At 38.5% G+C, this 16,602-nt stretch overlaps 1 protein-coding gene across 5 annotated transcripts in view; it reads right to left on the bottom strand.

Annotated features, from left to right (window-relative positions):
- LOC137284447 (uncharacterized) overlaps window positions 1-4,424 on the bottom strand; it is a 133,392-nt gene extending 128,968 nt beyond the window's left edge. For 4 of the 5 annotated variants that reach the window (XR_010956904.1, XM_067816251.1, XM_067816252.1 and 1 more), the window contains exon 1: window positions 4,079-4,424. Coding sequence is in view for 4 of the 5 variants with exons in the window: in XM_067816251.1 (XP_067672352.1) it covers window positions 4,079-4,115 (37 nt within the window). In the remaining variant the exon portion in view is untranslated. The remainder of the gene's footprint in view (window positions 1-4,078) is intronic. The other variant, XM_067816249.1, reaches the window with a different exon arrangement.
- Between the last annotated feature and the right edge of the window lie 12,178 nt (window positions 4,425-16,602).

Here is a 16,602-nt window from a genome sequence, read left to right as displayed (position 1 = left end):
CAAAACTAAATATAGGAAGCAAAACTTCAGTAAGATCAGTCATCTGCTTGAAACAGGCAATAAGTAAATAGGTACCCAAGTGATCACTGTTGTAATGCTTCAGGTCGATAAAAAAACTGTACTATCTCGTAATCTGCATCCTGCATCTCCATCACCCATTTCTCTATTCTAGGTGACAACTTCATGTTTGCTTTGTTGAACATTGGTACTATGGCTTTGTGTGCAGTCACAATTTTGAATGGTGCCCCAAGCAAATACATTCTAAATCTCTGTTTCGCCCACTTCACAGCAAGTGCATCTTTCTCGGTTTGACTATACCTCTTCTCAGTCAGTGACATGGTTCTGCTGATAAAGTGTACTGGTTGCAGTCACTTCTCAGTTGTCTGGAACAATCCTGTGGAAAATCCCTCATGGTAGCTGGCTTCAACTGACTGTAATAGGTCTCTGTGGATTGAAGTAGGCTACTATATTCTCTTCTGTGATCTTTTGCTTTAACCTCCCGAATGCTCCTTCCTGCTCTTGTTCAAGGGTGCTGTTATGCTGGAGTATCTGGAGCTGGAATATCCTGTACATGGTCTCATCAAAAACTTCTTGTGATGATCTGGCTCCAAAAGGAAGTGTTTTCGGTCTAATTTCCCCATGGAGTTGAGACGGTTATGACATCTCGGGAGGCATTATCTAATGTTAGTTGTTGGTAACCCTGGCGAAGGTCAAGCTTAGAGAACACTTTGCATTCATGGAACTTGTGAGTAAAATCCTCAACGATGGGTCCCTGAATAATTCTACTCCGTTCCATATACTTGTTGGGAACTCGAAGGTCTGTGCTGGCTCTGATCATGTCGGGAGTGAGTTCTTCTGGTTTCTTCGATGTAAATCGAGGCTTGGGCTGTGCTACAAGAGGAGGGCACCATGAGATAAGGTGGTCTGCTTGACATTTCTCAAATAAGTCATGCTTCACGCCATTATCCAACAGAGCTTTCAATGGTTTCTGTAGGTAATATGGTACAGGAGGTGGTTTTTGTGCAATGGGGATAGCTTCAGATTCCATTGAGAGAGTTACTGTTATCTCATTCTTGGTTACTGGATCTCGAAATAGTCTGATGACCTCAAACATGTTTGAATTCTTCTAGGAATTATTGAACTGGCGTAGACTTCTCTGTTGAAGTAACATTCTTGATTCTCAAGTCATTCTTCTCTTGAAAACTACCTTCAGGTGACATTTTCATCATTCCCAACTTTATCAGCGACTTCCAGCCAATGTGTGGAGGAGAGTTAAGATGACCTCTAACCACAACAACTGTTGCCTCTATGCCGCATGTCTTGTTTCTGATCACAGTCCTGAATTCTCCTTTCACTGTGAGTTTCTTCTCAAGTGCACTAAGTTCACAGTTACTGGCTCTAAGTACTGGTGGGTGTTGAGTTCTCTTTGTGAAAGATTTAAACTGTTGTTCATCCATCATGTTGACTTCAGCGACTGAGTCTGGTTCTGTGAGTACACTCACGTCATCAAGTATTACCAGTATCAGTTTACTGCTATCTCTGTCCAAAACTTTCTTCACTATCTTCACATTAAAGTGCTCTGAGACTTGATCGAAAAATAAATCATCTGAACTCACACTCTCTGTCTCTTGTTCTGACACTTTCTTTACTTTGTCTCTCTTCTTACTGTTACTGTTCTGACATTCTGCAAACTCTCTGTCACTTGTGTCCCGACCTCTCCTGTATATGGCAGCAACGTGGTTTTCTCTCCCACATGCACTGCTGGTTTTCCCATATGCAGGACAATTCCTACCTGGTGCATGACTCCCACCACAATAAGTGCACTGCTTGTGTGGACGTGTCTTGTACTGTTTGTTACTGTTGGACCTCTTAGATCTATAACGACTTGAAATTTGGTGAATTGCAGATGGTGGTGTGTGTTGTGTGTCATTCCTCATCTGGTTAATCTGCAGTGCCACGTCTTCTAATTGGGATGCTTCTGTTAAGAACTGTGATGAATTCCATGACTTACTGCAAAATCATTATTATTCGTGGGGGTTTAATTTTCGCGCTTTTCGCGCAAAAAAATTATCCGCGAAAATAAAACCTCCGCGAATAATTATGATAAATTGTGGAAATAAAAACAAACGAAGAGCTTTGAGTTTTAGTTTTGTATTGCTAGTAATTTGACTACAAGCACACGTCATTCATTCATGACTCAGTGAAACAAAAAGATACATAAAAACAAATTAAATAGTTGATTCAACACACGTCATTTTCAGTGTCTCTGATTGACACGATACACACGACTTTACTAAATTAAAAATGTCAGGTCACCTGCTACTAGTGAATTAGTCCGAAAGTCCAGCTTGGCGAAATCCGCTTCGGATTAAATCCTTCCTCTTGGATATGTTGTCGTAGGTCTGGATAATCCATTGCGCATGTAGTGGTTTGACAATACTGGTACACATGCACAGAGCTTTCTGAGTAGCTGATTGGCTGAGCGCGTCATGGGTCGAGGTCACATAGGTCAATGATTTCTTACGCAAATCTCAACATGGATTCTTCAGTGCTCCATTGCGTGTCTCAACGTAGCGGAAGGCCCATGTTTCCCCAGCTAATTAGGCAGGTGACAGGACGACAGCTAGGGTCAGTGTTTTCTTTACAGTTTACAGTTACCGGTGTTATACTCTCGTGATTTCTGTACTTTGATGATGCGCGAAAATTAAACCGCGCGAATTAGTCAATTTTTCTGTTTCCGCGAAAATTAAGCAGCGCGAAAATAAATGATTTTACAGTACTTATTGTCTCTGGAATCAGCGTTTTGTTGTCAATGGTTTGAATAATGTGTTCCGATATTCTCTCGTCAGTACTTGTAGCAAACTCACATGGCCCTGCCTTTTCCTACAGTCAAGAATAGTACATGTATGTGGTTTCATTTGGCAATGGCCTCATTTTGAGAAACAAATATCTTGCATGGTGTTTGTTGCGTTTTGGTGTGAAGAAACTGTTCAATTTATTAGTAAGTTTCTTATAAGCATCCCCCTCATCTGGATCTGGTAGGTTTTTAGCAAGCCTGCCTATTTCTTTCCCTCTATATATAATTAGTGCATCACGTTTGTCAAAGGGGCTTGTTACCTTGAAGAATCGAAATTCTCTTTCAATTGATTCTAACCAGTCCTCCCACAACTTTTCCGTCGTTATTTGATCAAAAGTAGGCACAAAAGGTGGTACTTTCAAATTTCTAGACTCATGTACAAAAACATTCACTGGTGCAGGTGCCGTGTTCTCAAGGTCCGGTGAGTCCGCCATCTTGTACCATGTGGTTTCAACAATGCGAGTAGTTTCAAAGTTAATAACAATCAATAATACCTTAACCCAAGTATGTCATGAGACAAAATAGATACAAAGGGTATTGTCATCACTCGTCGCCAATGTTGTAATGCTTCACGTTGATTAAAAGACCGTATATCTTCTTAGTAGCGTGCAGACATAACACAACATGCGACTCACATCAGTCACTTATTTACTACTCATCAAGATTAGAGTTACATGCCAATGGATACGGTGAAGTTGCATGAGGCGCTCGTAAAATGTCAATAGGGCTTCAGATAACACCAATCACAACACTCTCTCACAGTGCGGAGCAAAAAATATGGCCCATCATTAAAGACACATACAAAATGTACAGATCTGCGGAGCAGCAATGAGTTCTCTAATATGATGTCATCAAAGCTACTTTGGTAGGAAAACTTGATATTTTTGTGTCATATAGATGTACATATACTTTTTCACTAAGTGTTAGTAAAATAAATAATTTAAATGATATTAAAGTTCATAAATACGTATTTCCTGACATGGTCGAAAACACCTGACACCCGGTTATGCAGATGTATCAAGACATTCTATTGATAACCCACAGGATGCAACAAATTCATCTTGTCATTTGAAGGAGTTTACTGGTGTGACTTTCTGAACTGACTAACGCATATCATTGCACAGTCTCAACAACTGGTTTGCAAGGAACCCATGTAAACACTCACACAATTACTGACAGTAGTGTAAATTTCCTGTAAATCATTCTTAGATGATTACTAACCTTTTAGTATTTTCAACAGTGGATGAGAGACGGACATTTTCCTCAAAAAACCTTCTGTTTAGTTCAAAACGTTATTCAAAATGTACGTCAATAATATTCCATGGAAGCACGAGTAAGAGAGATCTGACACACGTCATGCGATGAGTACATGTGCCATTTGTCATTGTAGGTACACACAGGTAATTTAGTTTTCTCAAATGTCACATTAATGTACTTAGTCAGTGCACAACTAGGGAGTCTACAGTGCCGAGGAAAACGATGAACTTTTCAATCCATTTACTCCAAACTAGTCGTCAAATGATCTTGGAGAACAGGCTGCCATTCTATCGAAGGGAGGTAATTAGTGCGCACAAGGGAAGTAACTACACTTTTTTGCAGACCTCTAAATAGTTCCAGCATATTTTATTTTCACTAAAAGACTGGATTTTTAATCAAGTCTGCAAACACGGTTACAAATGATAACAATACATACCTCAAGTTTGTAAAATGATAGCAAATTTTCAAATGTTTAACATTTTTGGAAGAAAAGTGAAATGACAGTAGATCAGCCATATTATTTAAAGAAAACATCAAAACTGTTGCAGATTGAAACACAAGGATTATTTCCTTCTGTGTACCTTCATGGACAGGTTTTTACACATAACACTTCATCTCCCTGAAGTCAAATCGTATCCTTTAAAATAGATGTACACGTTTCATTTTCAACTTCTTTGGGTGATATTTCAGAAGCTGGGAGCAGGGATACTCTACAACAGGGATAGGTCACTCGCTTGCTTTCATTACCATTTGTACCAATTAACGCGTGCCCCGTCATGCTCCAACGCTCACAGTGACTTGGTTCGTTCCCAGCGCAACTTCAGTTGTGTTTGACAGAACTCATGGAACTTCAGCCAGTTTATTGTATCAGTCGGAATTTTACAATGAATGAATGAATTATAGTAAGAATTGAGAGCAAGAATTATGTGAATGAATGAAAGAATAAATGGTACATCGCGGCCTTCCCTCCCAAAACATGTTAAAGAACGCAAAAGTATCGCGAGAACACGTGTTAACATTAGCTGTCCTTTTGAAAGATCAACTTTGGGACATTTTTGTATACATTAATAATTAATTCAGATATCTTATTGCATGTGGGGACTGGAATGGACATTAACAGAATGTTAACTGACGCTGTCACACTTCCCTCTAAAATAAAGTGTAAAACTGCCACAAAGCGATCTAAAACCCCTTTCAAATAATAAGATCAACAAGAAAGTTATCGGACTATAACCCTCAAGCATCAATGGCGAATCAGATCAGATCGGCGATATGGCATATTTTTCACACACCTTAAATACACCCTAACATTTTGTTTTAGATTATGAAACTATCACTATTACTTGCAAACACATTTCACCTGATAGTATATTCCCCTCACATGAATTACAGGTGTATGTGAAAGAGTGAGCGAGTGAGTTAATATTTTATGTCACATCGGCAATATCTCAGCCATATCGTGACGAGACCATTTAAATGAAATATATGCATGTGGTAAAATCTGTCAACAAAGGACAGTAAAACAACTAGAATATCACAATTTCAATTAAAACTAGCATGGGAAGTTAAAACTAATAACACTATTTAGACAATAAAATATAAAAACAAACTATAGATCGCCAACAACAGAAGGTAGATCACCACATTAGGGACCATGGTGACTTACAGTACCTTTGCTACCTACATGGACCCTAGTTGGATTTACACCATCCCGTCACCTGCTGGCGATTGTACGAAAAGTTAGCCAAAATTAAAAGAACATGAATACTACGATTAAAAACCAGGTAGACTTAAATTTACTGTGACTGTTTGTGGACGTACGTACCCTCTCAGGAGGACAATAATTTTACAATACTTCAACCCCCTTTGAAGGTACAGCCACCAACAATTCAAGTTACTAATTCAAACTACCAATCATTAAAATACATCTATTTACAGAGCATACTATTCAATATTCAACCAAAAATCAATTTCTTTTAAAAAACCTATAACTAAATGAGAATTAATGCTGGTAAAAAGAACCTTCATTGTTTTAACTGTAGAATACTTATCCTTTATGATGGAGAATTCAACACAGTCAAGCAGAATATGCTTCACTGTGACTCTCTCATCACAAGGGATACAAAATGGAGGATCCTCACCTTTTAACAGGTACGCATGAATATATCTAGTGTGGCCAATACGGCATCGTCGTAAAATAACCTCTTCAAATCTGGACTGACAACCCAAGTGGGTATAACCAATGTAAGGTTTTATCTCATGTAATTTATTGATACCCACTTGGGTGTCCCACTTCTTTTGCATCAGATCACGGATATAAGATCTAATGGTGGCCTTGTAATCACTGTAAGGAATAAGAAGTAGTGTCACAGATTTGTTGAGTGCTGCTTTAGCAGCAAGGTCAGCCAGTGTGTTACCAGAGATTCCTACATGGCTGGGTAACTAACAGAAGACGATGTCATATTGGCCAGTAGCAAGATCATTATACAATTCAATAATTTCTATTAAAAGTGGATGTTTGCAAGAAATATTTTAATAGCCTGAGGGCAAGAAAGAGAGTCGGAATAGAATATATATTGTTTACGTTTAGGGTGTGTTTGAATATATTTAAGAGCTGTTAATATGGGGCTTCCGTGCCACCGTTCTTGGACTCATCTATAAATAAGGATTTATAATTGCGATATTTGTGTTTCAATTGATTATATTCTTGTTTATACTGTAATTCATTCGTTTCTGATTTTTAAATGTAGTTAATGTTAGGTCAACTTGTGGCCTAACCAACTGCCAAGGAGGAGAAGAAAGAACACGGGAAGGAGCTATGTTTTCTAGGTCAATGCTAGAAGCAGCAAGAAGTGGCTTAATTCTGAGCCCAAGGGGCGGATCAAGGGAAGATTTTTTTGTTATACAAATCCTCAAAGAGAGGATTAAAGACACAATTAAATGCCAGATTAGACTCATTAGAAGCTAATTTTGTAATGCATTGTAAAGATAAATTTATACGGCGTTGGTTGAGAGAAGGCAGACGTAGAGACTGTCGATAGGAGAGGTTCTAAGAGAACCGAGACAAACTCATTTGGCTTTAAGGGATTTAATATGCAGCAAAAAGGTCAAATGTGAATAAAAAATAAGTCCCAAGAACTTAGCCTCCTTGACAACGCCGTATAAAATTATCTTTACAATGCATTACAAAATTAGCTTCTAATGAGTCTAATCTGAGTCTAATAGGGGAGCCACTTAGACATAGTTCTGGGTCTCTATGAGGACATAACATTGTCTCTAACCCTAACCCTGGCTAATCTGAGTCTAATAGGGGAGCCACTTAGACATAGTTCTGGATCTCTATGAGGACATAACATTGTCTCTAACCCTAACCCTGTCTAATCTGAGTCTAATAGGGGAACCACTTAGACATAGTTCTGGATCTCTATGAGGACATAACATTGTCTCTAACCCTAACCCTGGCTAATCTGAGTCTAATAGGGGAGCCACTTAGACATAGTTCTGGATCTCTATGAGGACATAACATTGTCTCTAACCCTAACCCTGGCTAATCTGAGTCTAATAGGGGAGCCACTTAGACATAGTTCTGGATCTCTATGAGGACATAACATTGTCTCTAACCCTAACCCTGGCTAATCTGAGTCTAATAGGGGAACCACTTAGACATAGTTCTGGATCTCTATGAGGACATAACATTGTCTCTAACCCTAACCCTGGCTAATCTGAGTCTAATAGGGGAACCACTTAGACATAGTTCTGGATCTCTATGAGGACATAACATTGTCTCTAACCCTAACCCTGGCTAATCTGAGTCTAATAGGGGAACCACTTAGACATAGTTCTGGATCTCTATGAGGACATAACATTGTCTCTAACCCTAACCCTGGCTAATCTGAGTCTAATAGGGGAACCACTTAGACATAGTTCTGGATCTCTATGAGGACATAACATTGTCTCTAACCCTAACCCTGGCTAATCTGAGTCTAATAGGGGAGCCACTTAGACATAGTTCTGGGTCTCTATGAGGACATAACATTGTCTCTAACCCTAACCCTGGCTAATCTGAGTCTAATAGGGGAGCCACTTAGACATAGTTCTGGGTCTCTATGAGGACATAACATTGTCTCTAACCCTAACCCTGGCTAATCTGAGTCTAATAGGGGAACCACTTAGACATAGTTCTGGGTCTCTATGAGGACATAACATTGTCTCTAACCCTAACCCTGGCTAATCTGAGTCTAATAGGGGAGCCACTTAGACATAGTTCTGGGTCTCTATGAGGACATAACATTGTCTCTAACCCTAACCCTGGCTAATCTGAGTCTAATACGGGAACCACTTAGACATAGTTCTGGATCTCTATGAGGACATAACATTGTCTCTAACCCTAACCCTGGCTAATCTGAGTCTAATAGGGGAGCCACTTAGACATAGTTCTGGGTCTCTATGAGGACATAACATTGTCTCTAACCCTAACCCTGGCTAATCTGAGTCTAATAGGGGAGCCACTTAGACATAGTTCTGGATCTCTATGAGGACATAACATTGTCTCTAACCCTAACCCTGGCTAATCTGAGTCTAATAGGGGAGCCACTTAGACATAGTTCTGGGTCTCTATGAGGACATAACATTGTCTCTAACCCTAACCCTGGCTAATCTGAGTCTAATAGGGGAGCCACTTAGACATAGTTCTGGGTCTCTATGAGGACATAACATTGTCTCTAACCCTAACCCTGGCTAATCTGAGTCTAATAGGGGAACCACTTAGACATAGTTCTGGATCTCTATGAGGACATAACATTGTCTCTAACCCTAACCCTGGCTAATCTGAGTCTAATAGGGGAGCCACTTAGACATAGTTCTGGGTCTCTATGAGGACATAACATTGTCTCTAACCCTAACCCTGGCTAATCTGAGTCTAATAGGGGAACCACTTAGACATAGTTCTGGGTCTCTATGAGGACATAACATTGTCTCTAACCCTAACCCTGGCTAATCTGAGTCTAATAGGGGAACCACTTAGACATAGTTCTGGATCTCTATGAGGACATAACATTGTCTCTAACCCTAACCCTGTATTTACGACAGAAGTTTATACAATTGGTTTTTGATTTAGAAAATTTGAAGCCGTTTTCAAGACACCATTTATCTATTTTGTTTAAACACAACTGTAGTTGCCGTTTAATAGTATGCATATTTGTATCACGGCAAGAAATATTAAAATCATCCACAAATAAAGATCCATCTATTAAATCGCTTAAAACATTTGATAAACTATTTATCTTTATACTAAAAAGTGTGACTGACAAAATACTGCCTTGTGGAACACCCTGATCCTGATTGTAATGATCAGACAGAGTACAACCCACGCGGACATGAAATTGTCTGTTATTTAAAAATTTTGCTATGAATTCAGGCAAACGACCTCGCAAACCGAAATCATGTAAATCTCTCAAAATGCTATATTTCCAGGTTGTGTCATATGCCTTCTCAAGATCAAAAAAGATAGACACAGCGTGTTGTTTATCAATCAGCGCGTTTTTCACAAATGATTCCAAACGCACTAAGTGATCGACAGTACTTCTGTTTTTACGGAAACCACATTGGATATCTGTTGTGAGGTTATTTGTTTCCATGTACCAAACAAGTCGATTATTTATCATGCGTTCCATGGTCTTGCAAACACAGCTAGTTAATGAAATCGGACGATAATTGGATGGATCCGTATGATCACGCCCAGGTTTAGGTATTGGTACTACTATGGCGTCACGCCATGAGGGAGGAAAGGTACCCGATGTCCAAATATCATCAAAAATATTTAGCAGAGTTTGTAGGCAGGGTTCTGGTAAATGCTTCAGGAGTTGATAATGTATGTTATCAGCTCCTGTAGCAGTGTCATGAGCTTGATCAAGAGCAGTATGGAGTTCATGAATAGAAAACGTTTCATTATAATCTTCCCCATTATCGAATTAAAATGAATAGTTTTCTTTTCTTGTTGTTTTTCATATTGCTGAAATTTAGGTATATGATTAGAAAAGGAAGAATGTTTAGCGAGAGTTTCGCCCAGTCTATTCGCAATATCTGATTTATCAGTAAGTAATTCATCTCCATGTTTGAGATGATGGACAGTAGATTTAGTACCTTTACCTTTTATTTTATGGACCATGTTCCATACCTTGGACATGGGTGTCCGAGAATTTATTTTGAAGGCCGGGTGGGACAACTTAGGAATGGCCAGCGAGTCCTAACTTGACACACAGAAGGGAGCAAGCTACAAAGACATATTTTATATCATTGGAAAGATCTCGAGGAGATAAACACGAAAAGTGTATGTGCCAGTGTGTCCACGTGTTAATAAGCTCACAAAGTGGCTCTGAAAATGCATTTCTGCAGAAATTTCTGGCAGAAATTTTTATTTCTCCAGAAATTTCTGTAGAAATTTTTTTTCCTGCAGAAATATCTGGCAGAATGTTTTTATTTCACTACCAGAATTATCTTAATTTAACAAAATTAGAGAGTATAAGTAATGATACTGCTGCGTGAGTGGTAGTTTCATGCTTAATCCAAGTGATAAGCACTTAGCGTGATCAACTGATCTGATATTTTGGTTTCGCTACCAGAATTATTTTAGTTAAATAAGATTAAACACCATCGTTATATAATTTAATATAGACTTTCTTTAAATGATGTCGTTTTCCCTGTTTAACGCCTATTAGTACCAGACAATTTTACAGTGTGAATTTGACCGTATTTCATTATAGCTTTTACAATTTAAAAGGCTTATGCATTATTCCCATCCGCTTCATTATAACACAGTTGTAACCTCTTAGTGGATTCACGTCGTGAAAGATTAATTTAAAAGTACCGGGGTGCATTTTCCAATCCTAATAAGCCCACATTGATTTTGTATGCGATATGGGTTGAAGGCGAGTAGAGGTGAAACCGGACATATACTACATACATACAATAATAACAATGTAAGACATGTGATCCATAATTTGAATTTATCAACATGCCCGAAAAGACCAGCGTACCAGATGAGATGATAAACAATACCTATGCGACAATGCAAGAGTGTTCAAAGTGACAATACCCGCGAAAATGTAATTGCCTCTTTGAAACAATGATTTATGCCCTCCTTATTAACACGTGAAAATTTCTGCCAGAAATTTCTGCAGAAATGCATTTTCAGAGCCACTTTGTGAGCTTATTAACACGTGGACACACTGGCACATAAACCTTTCGTGTTCATCTCCTCGAGATCTTTCCAATGATATAAAATATGTCTTTGTAGCTTGCTCCCTTCTGTGTGTCAAGTTAGGACTCGCTGGCCATTCCTAAGTTGTCCCACCCGGCCTTTTTGGATACATAATTTTGCCAAGATTGGCGTTTGTTCTGTTCAATAGTACGCCGCGTTAGCATTTAAAATTTTGAATTTATTTAAATTATGCACCATAGGATGGCGACGGAAATAATGTTTCGCTTTTTTCCTTGCCTTCCTAGTTTGCATTCATCAGTGAACCATGGTTTTCGTATGTGTGGAACTGCAGAGGGCTTTGATATACACTCATCAGCTATGGAATTCAGTTCATCAGAAAAACATTCAATAGCATCAGGAACGTCAATAAAACGTTCAGGTTTAAGTTTTCAGCACACAGTGTTTCATATAAAGCCCAGTTAGCCTTTTAAAAATTCCGCCTTGATGATGGAGGAACATCAGATGGAGTTACAGCTTTTAATATAGTAGGAAAATGGTCACTTCCACAGAGGTCATCGTGGACAGGCCATTCGAATTTATATAGCAGTTCTGAATTTGTGAGGGACAAGTCGAGAGCGGAATAAGTCTCTGTACCAGGGTGTAAATATGTGCTGGAACCATCATTATAAATACATAAATCATTGTCAGAACAAAAGTCCTCCAACAATTTACCTTTAGTGTTTGTAGTTACACTACCCCAGGGTGGCTTGTGCCCATTTAAATCTCCCATTATAATACAGGACTTCGGGAGTTGGTCATATCGAGCTTGAAGATCAGTTTTGGCAAACGTCGAAGACGGCAAAACATGAAGAGAGCATAGCGTTAACACTACATGTAAAGTAATTCTCACAGCAACAGCCTGCATATTAGTATTAAGTGAAACAGGGCTTTGAATAACGTTTTGTCTGACTAGAATGGATGATCCGCCAGTGGCCCTATCACCCAGAGGTGAAAAATAATGATATGCATTAAAATGACGAAGGTGAAATGTATCTGTTTGTTTCAAGTATGTCTCTTGGAGACATAACGCTGAAGGTGTAACATCTCGGACTAATAACTGTAATTTATGTAAATTAGTCCTCAGTCCTCTGCAGTTCCACTGTACAATATTATTGGAATAAACTATCTTTTGGTCGGATTTATTGGAACACGTTACAATTTAATTCTGGACTCACAAAAGTCCAGAAACTCTCAGCACTGTGGCCACTCTCTCACAAAGGATTTGGCAAAATTAAACAGGCAGCTGTTATGTATATGTGCTAAGGATGAAAAAATGAAAAAAGTTTTTTTCGAAAACTCAAAATTTAAACTCGCTCGCCCATGGGCACGCCCATGGGCGAAAGTGTTTAATTTCATCCAGAATAAATCCTTTGGAGGTCGTAAATGAATGAAAAAATGTTAATATGTATCATGACAGAAATTTCAGCTTGTTGTGACTTGACTCTGCTAACTGACAGCGATTTAAAAAAATCTCGCCCATGGGTGAAAAACATATTGGCCCATGGACGAGAATAATTAATGTCATTGAAACTACATGTTTTTTTCCAGGCTTTGCAGTTTTGCAATAAATGAACGTGTATTTATTAGTGTCGTGACACGAAATTAAACTTATTTTGACATAATTCGGCTAATTTAGAGTGATTTTTCAAAAAGTCTCGCCCATGGGCGAAAACCATTTGGCCCATGGGTGAGAATATTTACTTTTACTCAAAATACACCTTTTCCCATGTTTGGAGGTTGTGAATGGATGATAGTATGTTCATAAGTATCATGTCACAAAATTCAACTCATTTTGAATTAATTCCGTTAATTTAGAGCTATTTAACAAAATCTCACCCATGGGCGAAAAACATTTTGGCCCATGGGCGAGAATATTTCCTTTTACCCCAAACACATCTTTTCCAATATTTGGAGGATGTAAATGAATGATAGTACATTTATGAGTACCATAACAAAATTTCAACTCATTTTGACTTAATGCCTCTAAGTGAGAGCAATTTTGAAAACTCTTGCCCATGGGAGAAAGACATTTTGGCCCATGGGCGATAATATTTGCCTTCACTCACAATACATCTTTTCCTTTGGTTTGGAGATTGTAAATGAATGAGGATATATTTATGAGTATCATGGCACAAAATTCAACTCATTTTGACTTAATTCTGCTAATTTGTAACAAGTAGAAGAATATGGACTTCCACTTAAATTTTCATAGTTTTTGTTATTGTCTTGGAGGTTGTAAATTTATGAATGAAAGTGTGTTTATAAGTATCATGACAAAGAAAATGAAATCATTCCGGTCTTAATTCGACTAATCTCGCTCGTGGACGAAAATATTTTCGTTTGCTTGTTTTCTTTATTTTGCAAACATATGGTTTAAAAATAGATGAAATTCTAATGAAAATTCAGTTTAATTTCGTGAGTTTAGTTTTGTGTCGCACTCAGCAATATCCCAGCAATATGGCGGCGGTTTGTAGATAATCGAGTTTGGATCAGACAATCCAGTGATCAACAGCATTAGCATCGACCTGCACAACTGGGAACTGATGACATGTGCCAGCCAAGTCAGCGAGCCTGACCACCCGATCCCGTTAGTCACCTCTTACGACAAGCATAGTCGCCTTTTATGGCAAGCATGGGTTGTTGAAGCCCTCCTCTACTCCAGATCTTCACGGGTCCCGAACACAGAGCTTTACTTCCATCAACATATACAGTGCACTTAGAATACAAAGCCTGGAGATTCTTTTGAATTTAGGTATTCTATAAATATAACAAAATTCAACCTATAGCTATGAAGTTGAAGTTATTTGTGAAAGCCCTAATCAAGAGTGACCAAACTCCAGTGACTATGCTGGGACACATTAATAAACGGTGTTGTGAGATCTTTAAACTGTATTGAAATATGTCTTGTCAATTCCACTGACATTCACCAAATGTACCTACCTAGTAGTTTTAAGTGTACCTACCCAGTTTAGCATGTTTCGTTTTAATAGTGTGGTCTCCATTTTTAGTAATTTCCGTTTGCCCGTCCCAGCTTTTCTTCGTCCGAGGTTTTATGGGGTATTCTCCTATTTGTCAGACCAGAAATAATCTACAACAGGGGTAGGTCGCTCGCTTGTTTTCTTTACCATTTGTACTAATTAGTATGCGCCTCGTCATGCTCCAATGCAGACAGTGACCTGATTCGTTTCCATCGCAACTTAGGCTGCGTTTACTTCAGCCACTTTACCGTATCAGTCGAAATCTTACAATGAATGAATGAATGAATGAAGAGCAAGAAGTATATGTAAATGAATGAAAGAAATAATAAAAGAAAGAAGTGCATATGTGAATGAATGAGAAAGATATAATAAAAGAAAGAAGTACATATGTGAATGAATGAGAAAGATATAATAAAAGAAAGAAGTACATATGTGAATGAATGAATGAAAGAATAACTGATACACCACGGCCATCCCTTCCAAAACATGCTAAAGAACGCAAAGCTATCGTTAGATCACATGTGTTAACATCAGCTTGTTATTGTCTCCCTGGTCAGACGTAACAATTGTCAGACAGGTTAAAACAACAAACTATCTGGTTGACTGCACAGCTGCCTGTTGACGTAGTATACCCACATCACCTACTTTTCCTGCGTAACCTTCATCTACATCACCACCCTTAATATATTGAGCAGAGAGCACAGAAGGCCGTATAGATGTAACCACTGAACCGTGGCGTCTCTGTGCCTCCCAAGTTCCCAAGTGGGGGTGTCCTTCTCTACCTCTTCCATTAATCTTTAAAACATCTAACAAGCTCAACGCATGCATCTTTTTTAAAATGTGATGTTATACATAATCATAAGAGTATTTTTATGTGTTATACAGTTGATAAATTATTATTTTATGATACATATATGTATGACACTCTGGACAGGTCTAGGGCATTTTGTGTTAATTTACCATTCCCGTTTTCATAATGCTTAAAAAAGACACTCATTAATCTATCACAGAGTTTTGTCATTCCTTCACTCCAACATGGTTGCTAAATCCCCTATGATCATAGTATATCGACTCTCCGATACCCAATTCACCTAATCCTGAGAAATCAACCAGTCATGACATACCCACATCGCCTAATTAATTTTCCGTACCGATCGAGTAAAAAATACATAAAATGGGAGGACGCCTTGTTAACTAATGGGAGTGAGCCTTGTAGGGAGTACCCTCACTCTCACAAACCCACATATTGAGGAGAAGCGGCCGTGTTTGTCGGGGATTTTTCTGGCTTTGCTAAATAAATCGTACATAAACATGTAAAAGTTTTTGCTTTGATTCTGTATCTACCCACATTATGACATTGAGACCATTTTGATTTATCGAGTAAAATACGATTGAATAGTTTTGAGCTTGAATCTTGCCACTTTAGCGCTCTATCTTTTTAAATGGGGCGTGCATACTAATATTTAGGTGGTTTTTATTATTCCATCTATTTGTTTAAATTAATTGATTTATCTGTTTTTGCCTTGTTTTTTGTTTTTTCACTGCTAGTGGCCCAGCGAGTGAGTCTGCTTTGATAGCTGTAAATTTATTCTGACGTTTGACGAGCGGGACGTTAACAAGAACATATATGGAGCCCCTGCATCAATACGTATTAAAGTGTTTGAAACATTATTCTAGACCATTATTTGTACACAACTGATGAAATGTACCTGAAAGATCAAGGTTCATAAGAACGTACAGGGCACATTTCTCCTACCCCATTTAAGAATGTCCATTTCTGTAGAGCAGTGGTTCGAATCGACTATAGTTAGTACCATGTTAATATAATACATGGTTTCAGCTTGTTTTGATGCTCTTGATATTTAAACATTCGTTATGGTAAATACGGTGTAGCAATGTGATGAAGAATATGTGGGTTTTCTTCATCCCATTTCATCCACCGATGAGAATGGTGGTATCCTCTTTTGGTTCACACCCGGATTGTCGAATGTTTTATCAAATACACAACAGGACTGTCGAAAAGCAGTGGAGTGTGACAGTGCTCAACACTGTTCTAATGACACCCGGGGCGTCGACTGCCTTGGAGAACTTGTGCCCGAGAATAGCAGAAGACTCGTCTCTACGCTAATTAACGAGCTAAAATACATACACAAAGACATCGGTGAAAGAATGAGCTGTGGAACCAATTCCTGAATGATAGTCGTCGCACGAACAGTCGTCGAGAAAGTTGGCGTCATCGTGAATCGAGGGTC

This window comes from Haliotis asinina, chromosome 5 (assembly GCF_037392515.1).
Source record: "Haliotis asinina isolate JCU_RB_2024 chromosome 5, JCU_Hal_asi_v2, whole genome shotgun sequence".
In the NCBI taxonomy this organism is placed as follows: Eukaryota; Metazoa; Mollusca; class Gastropoda; order Lepetellida; family Haliotidae; genus Haliotis; species Haliotis asinina.
This window is presented reverse-complemented; position numbering and strand designations above follow the sequence as displayed.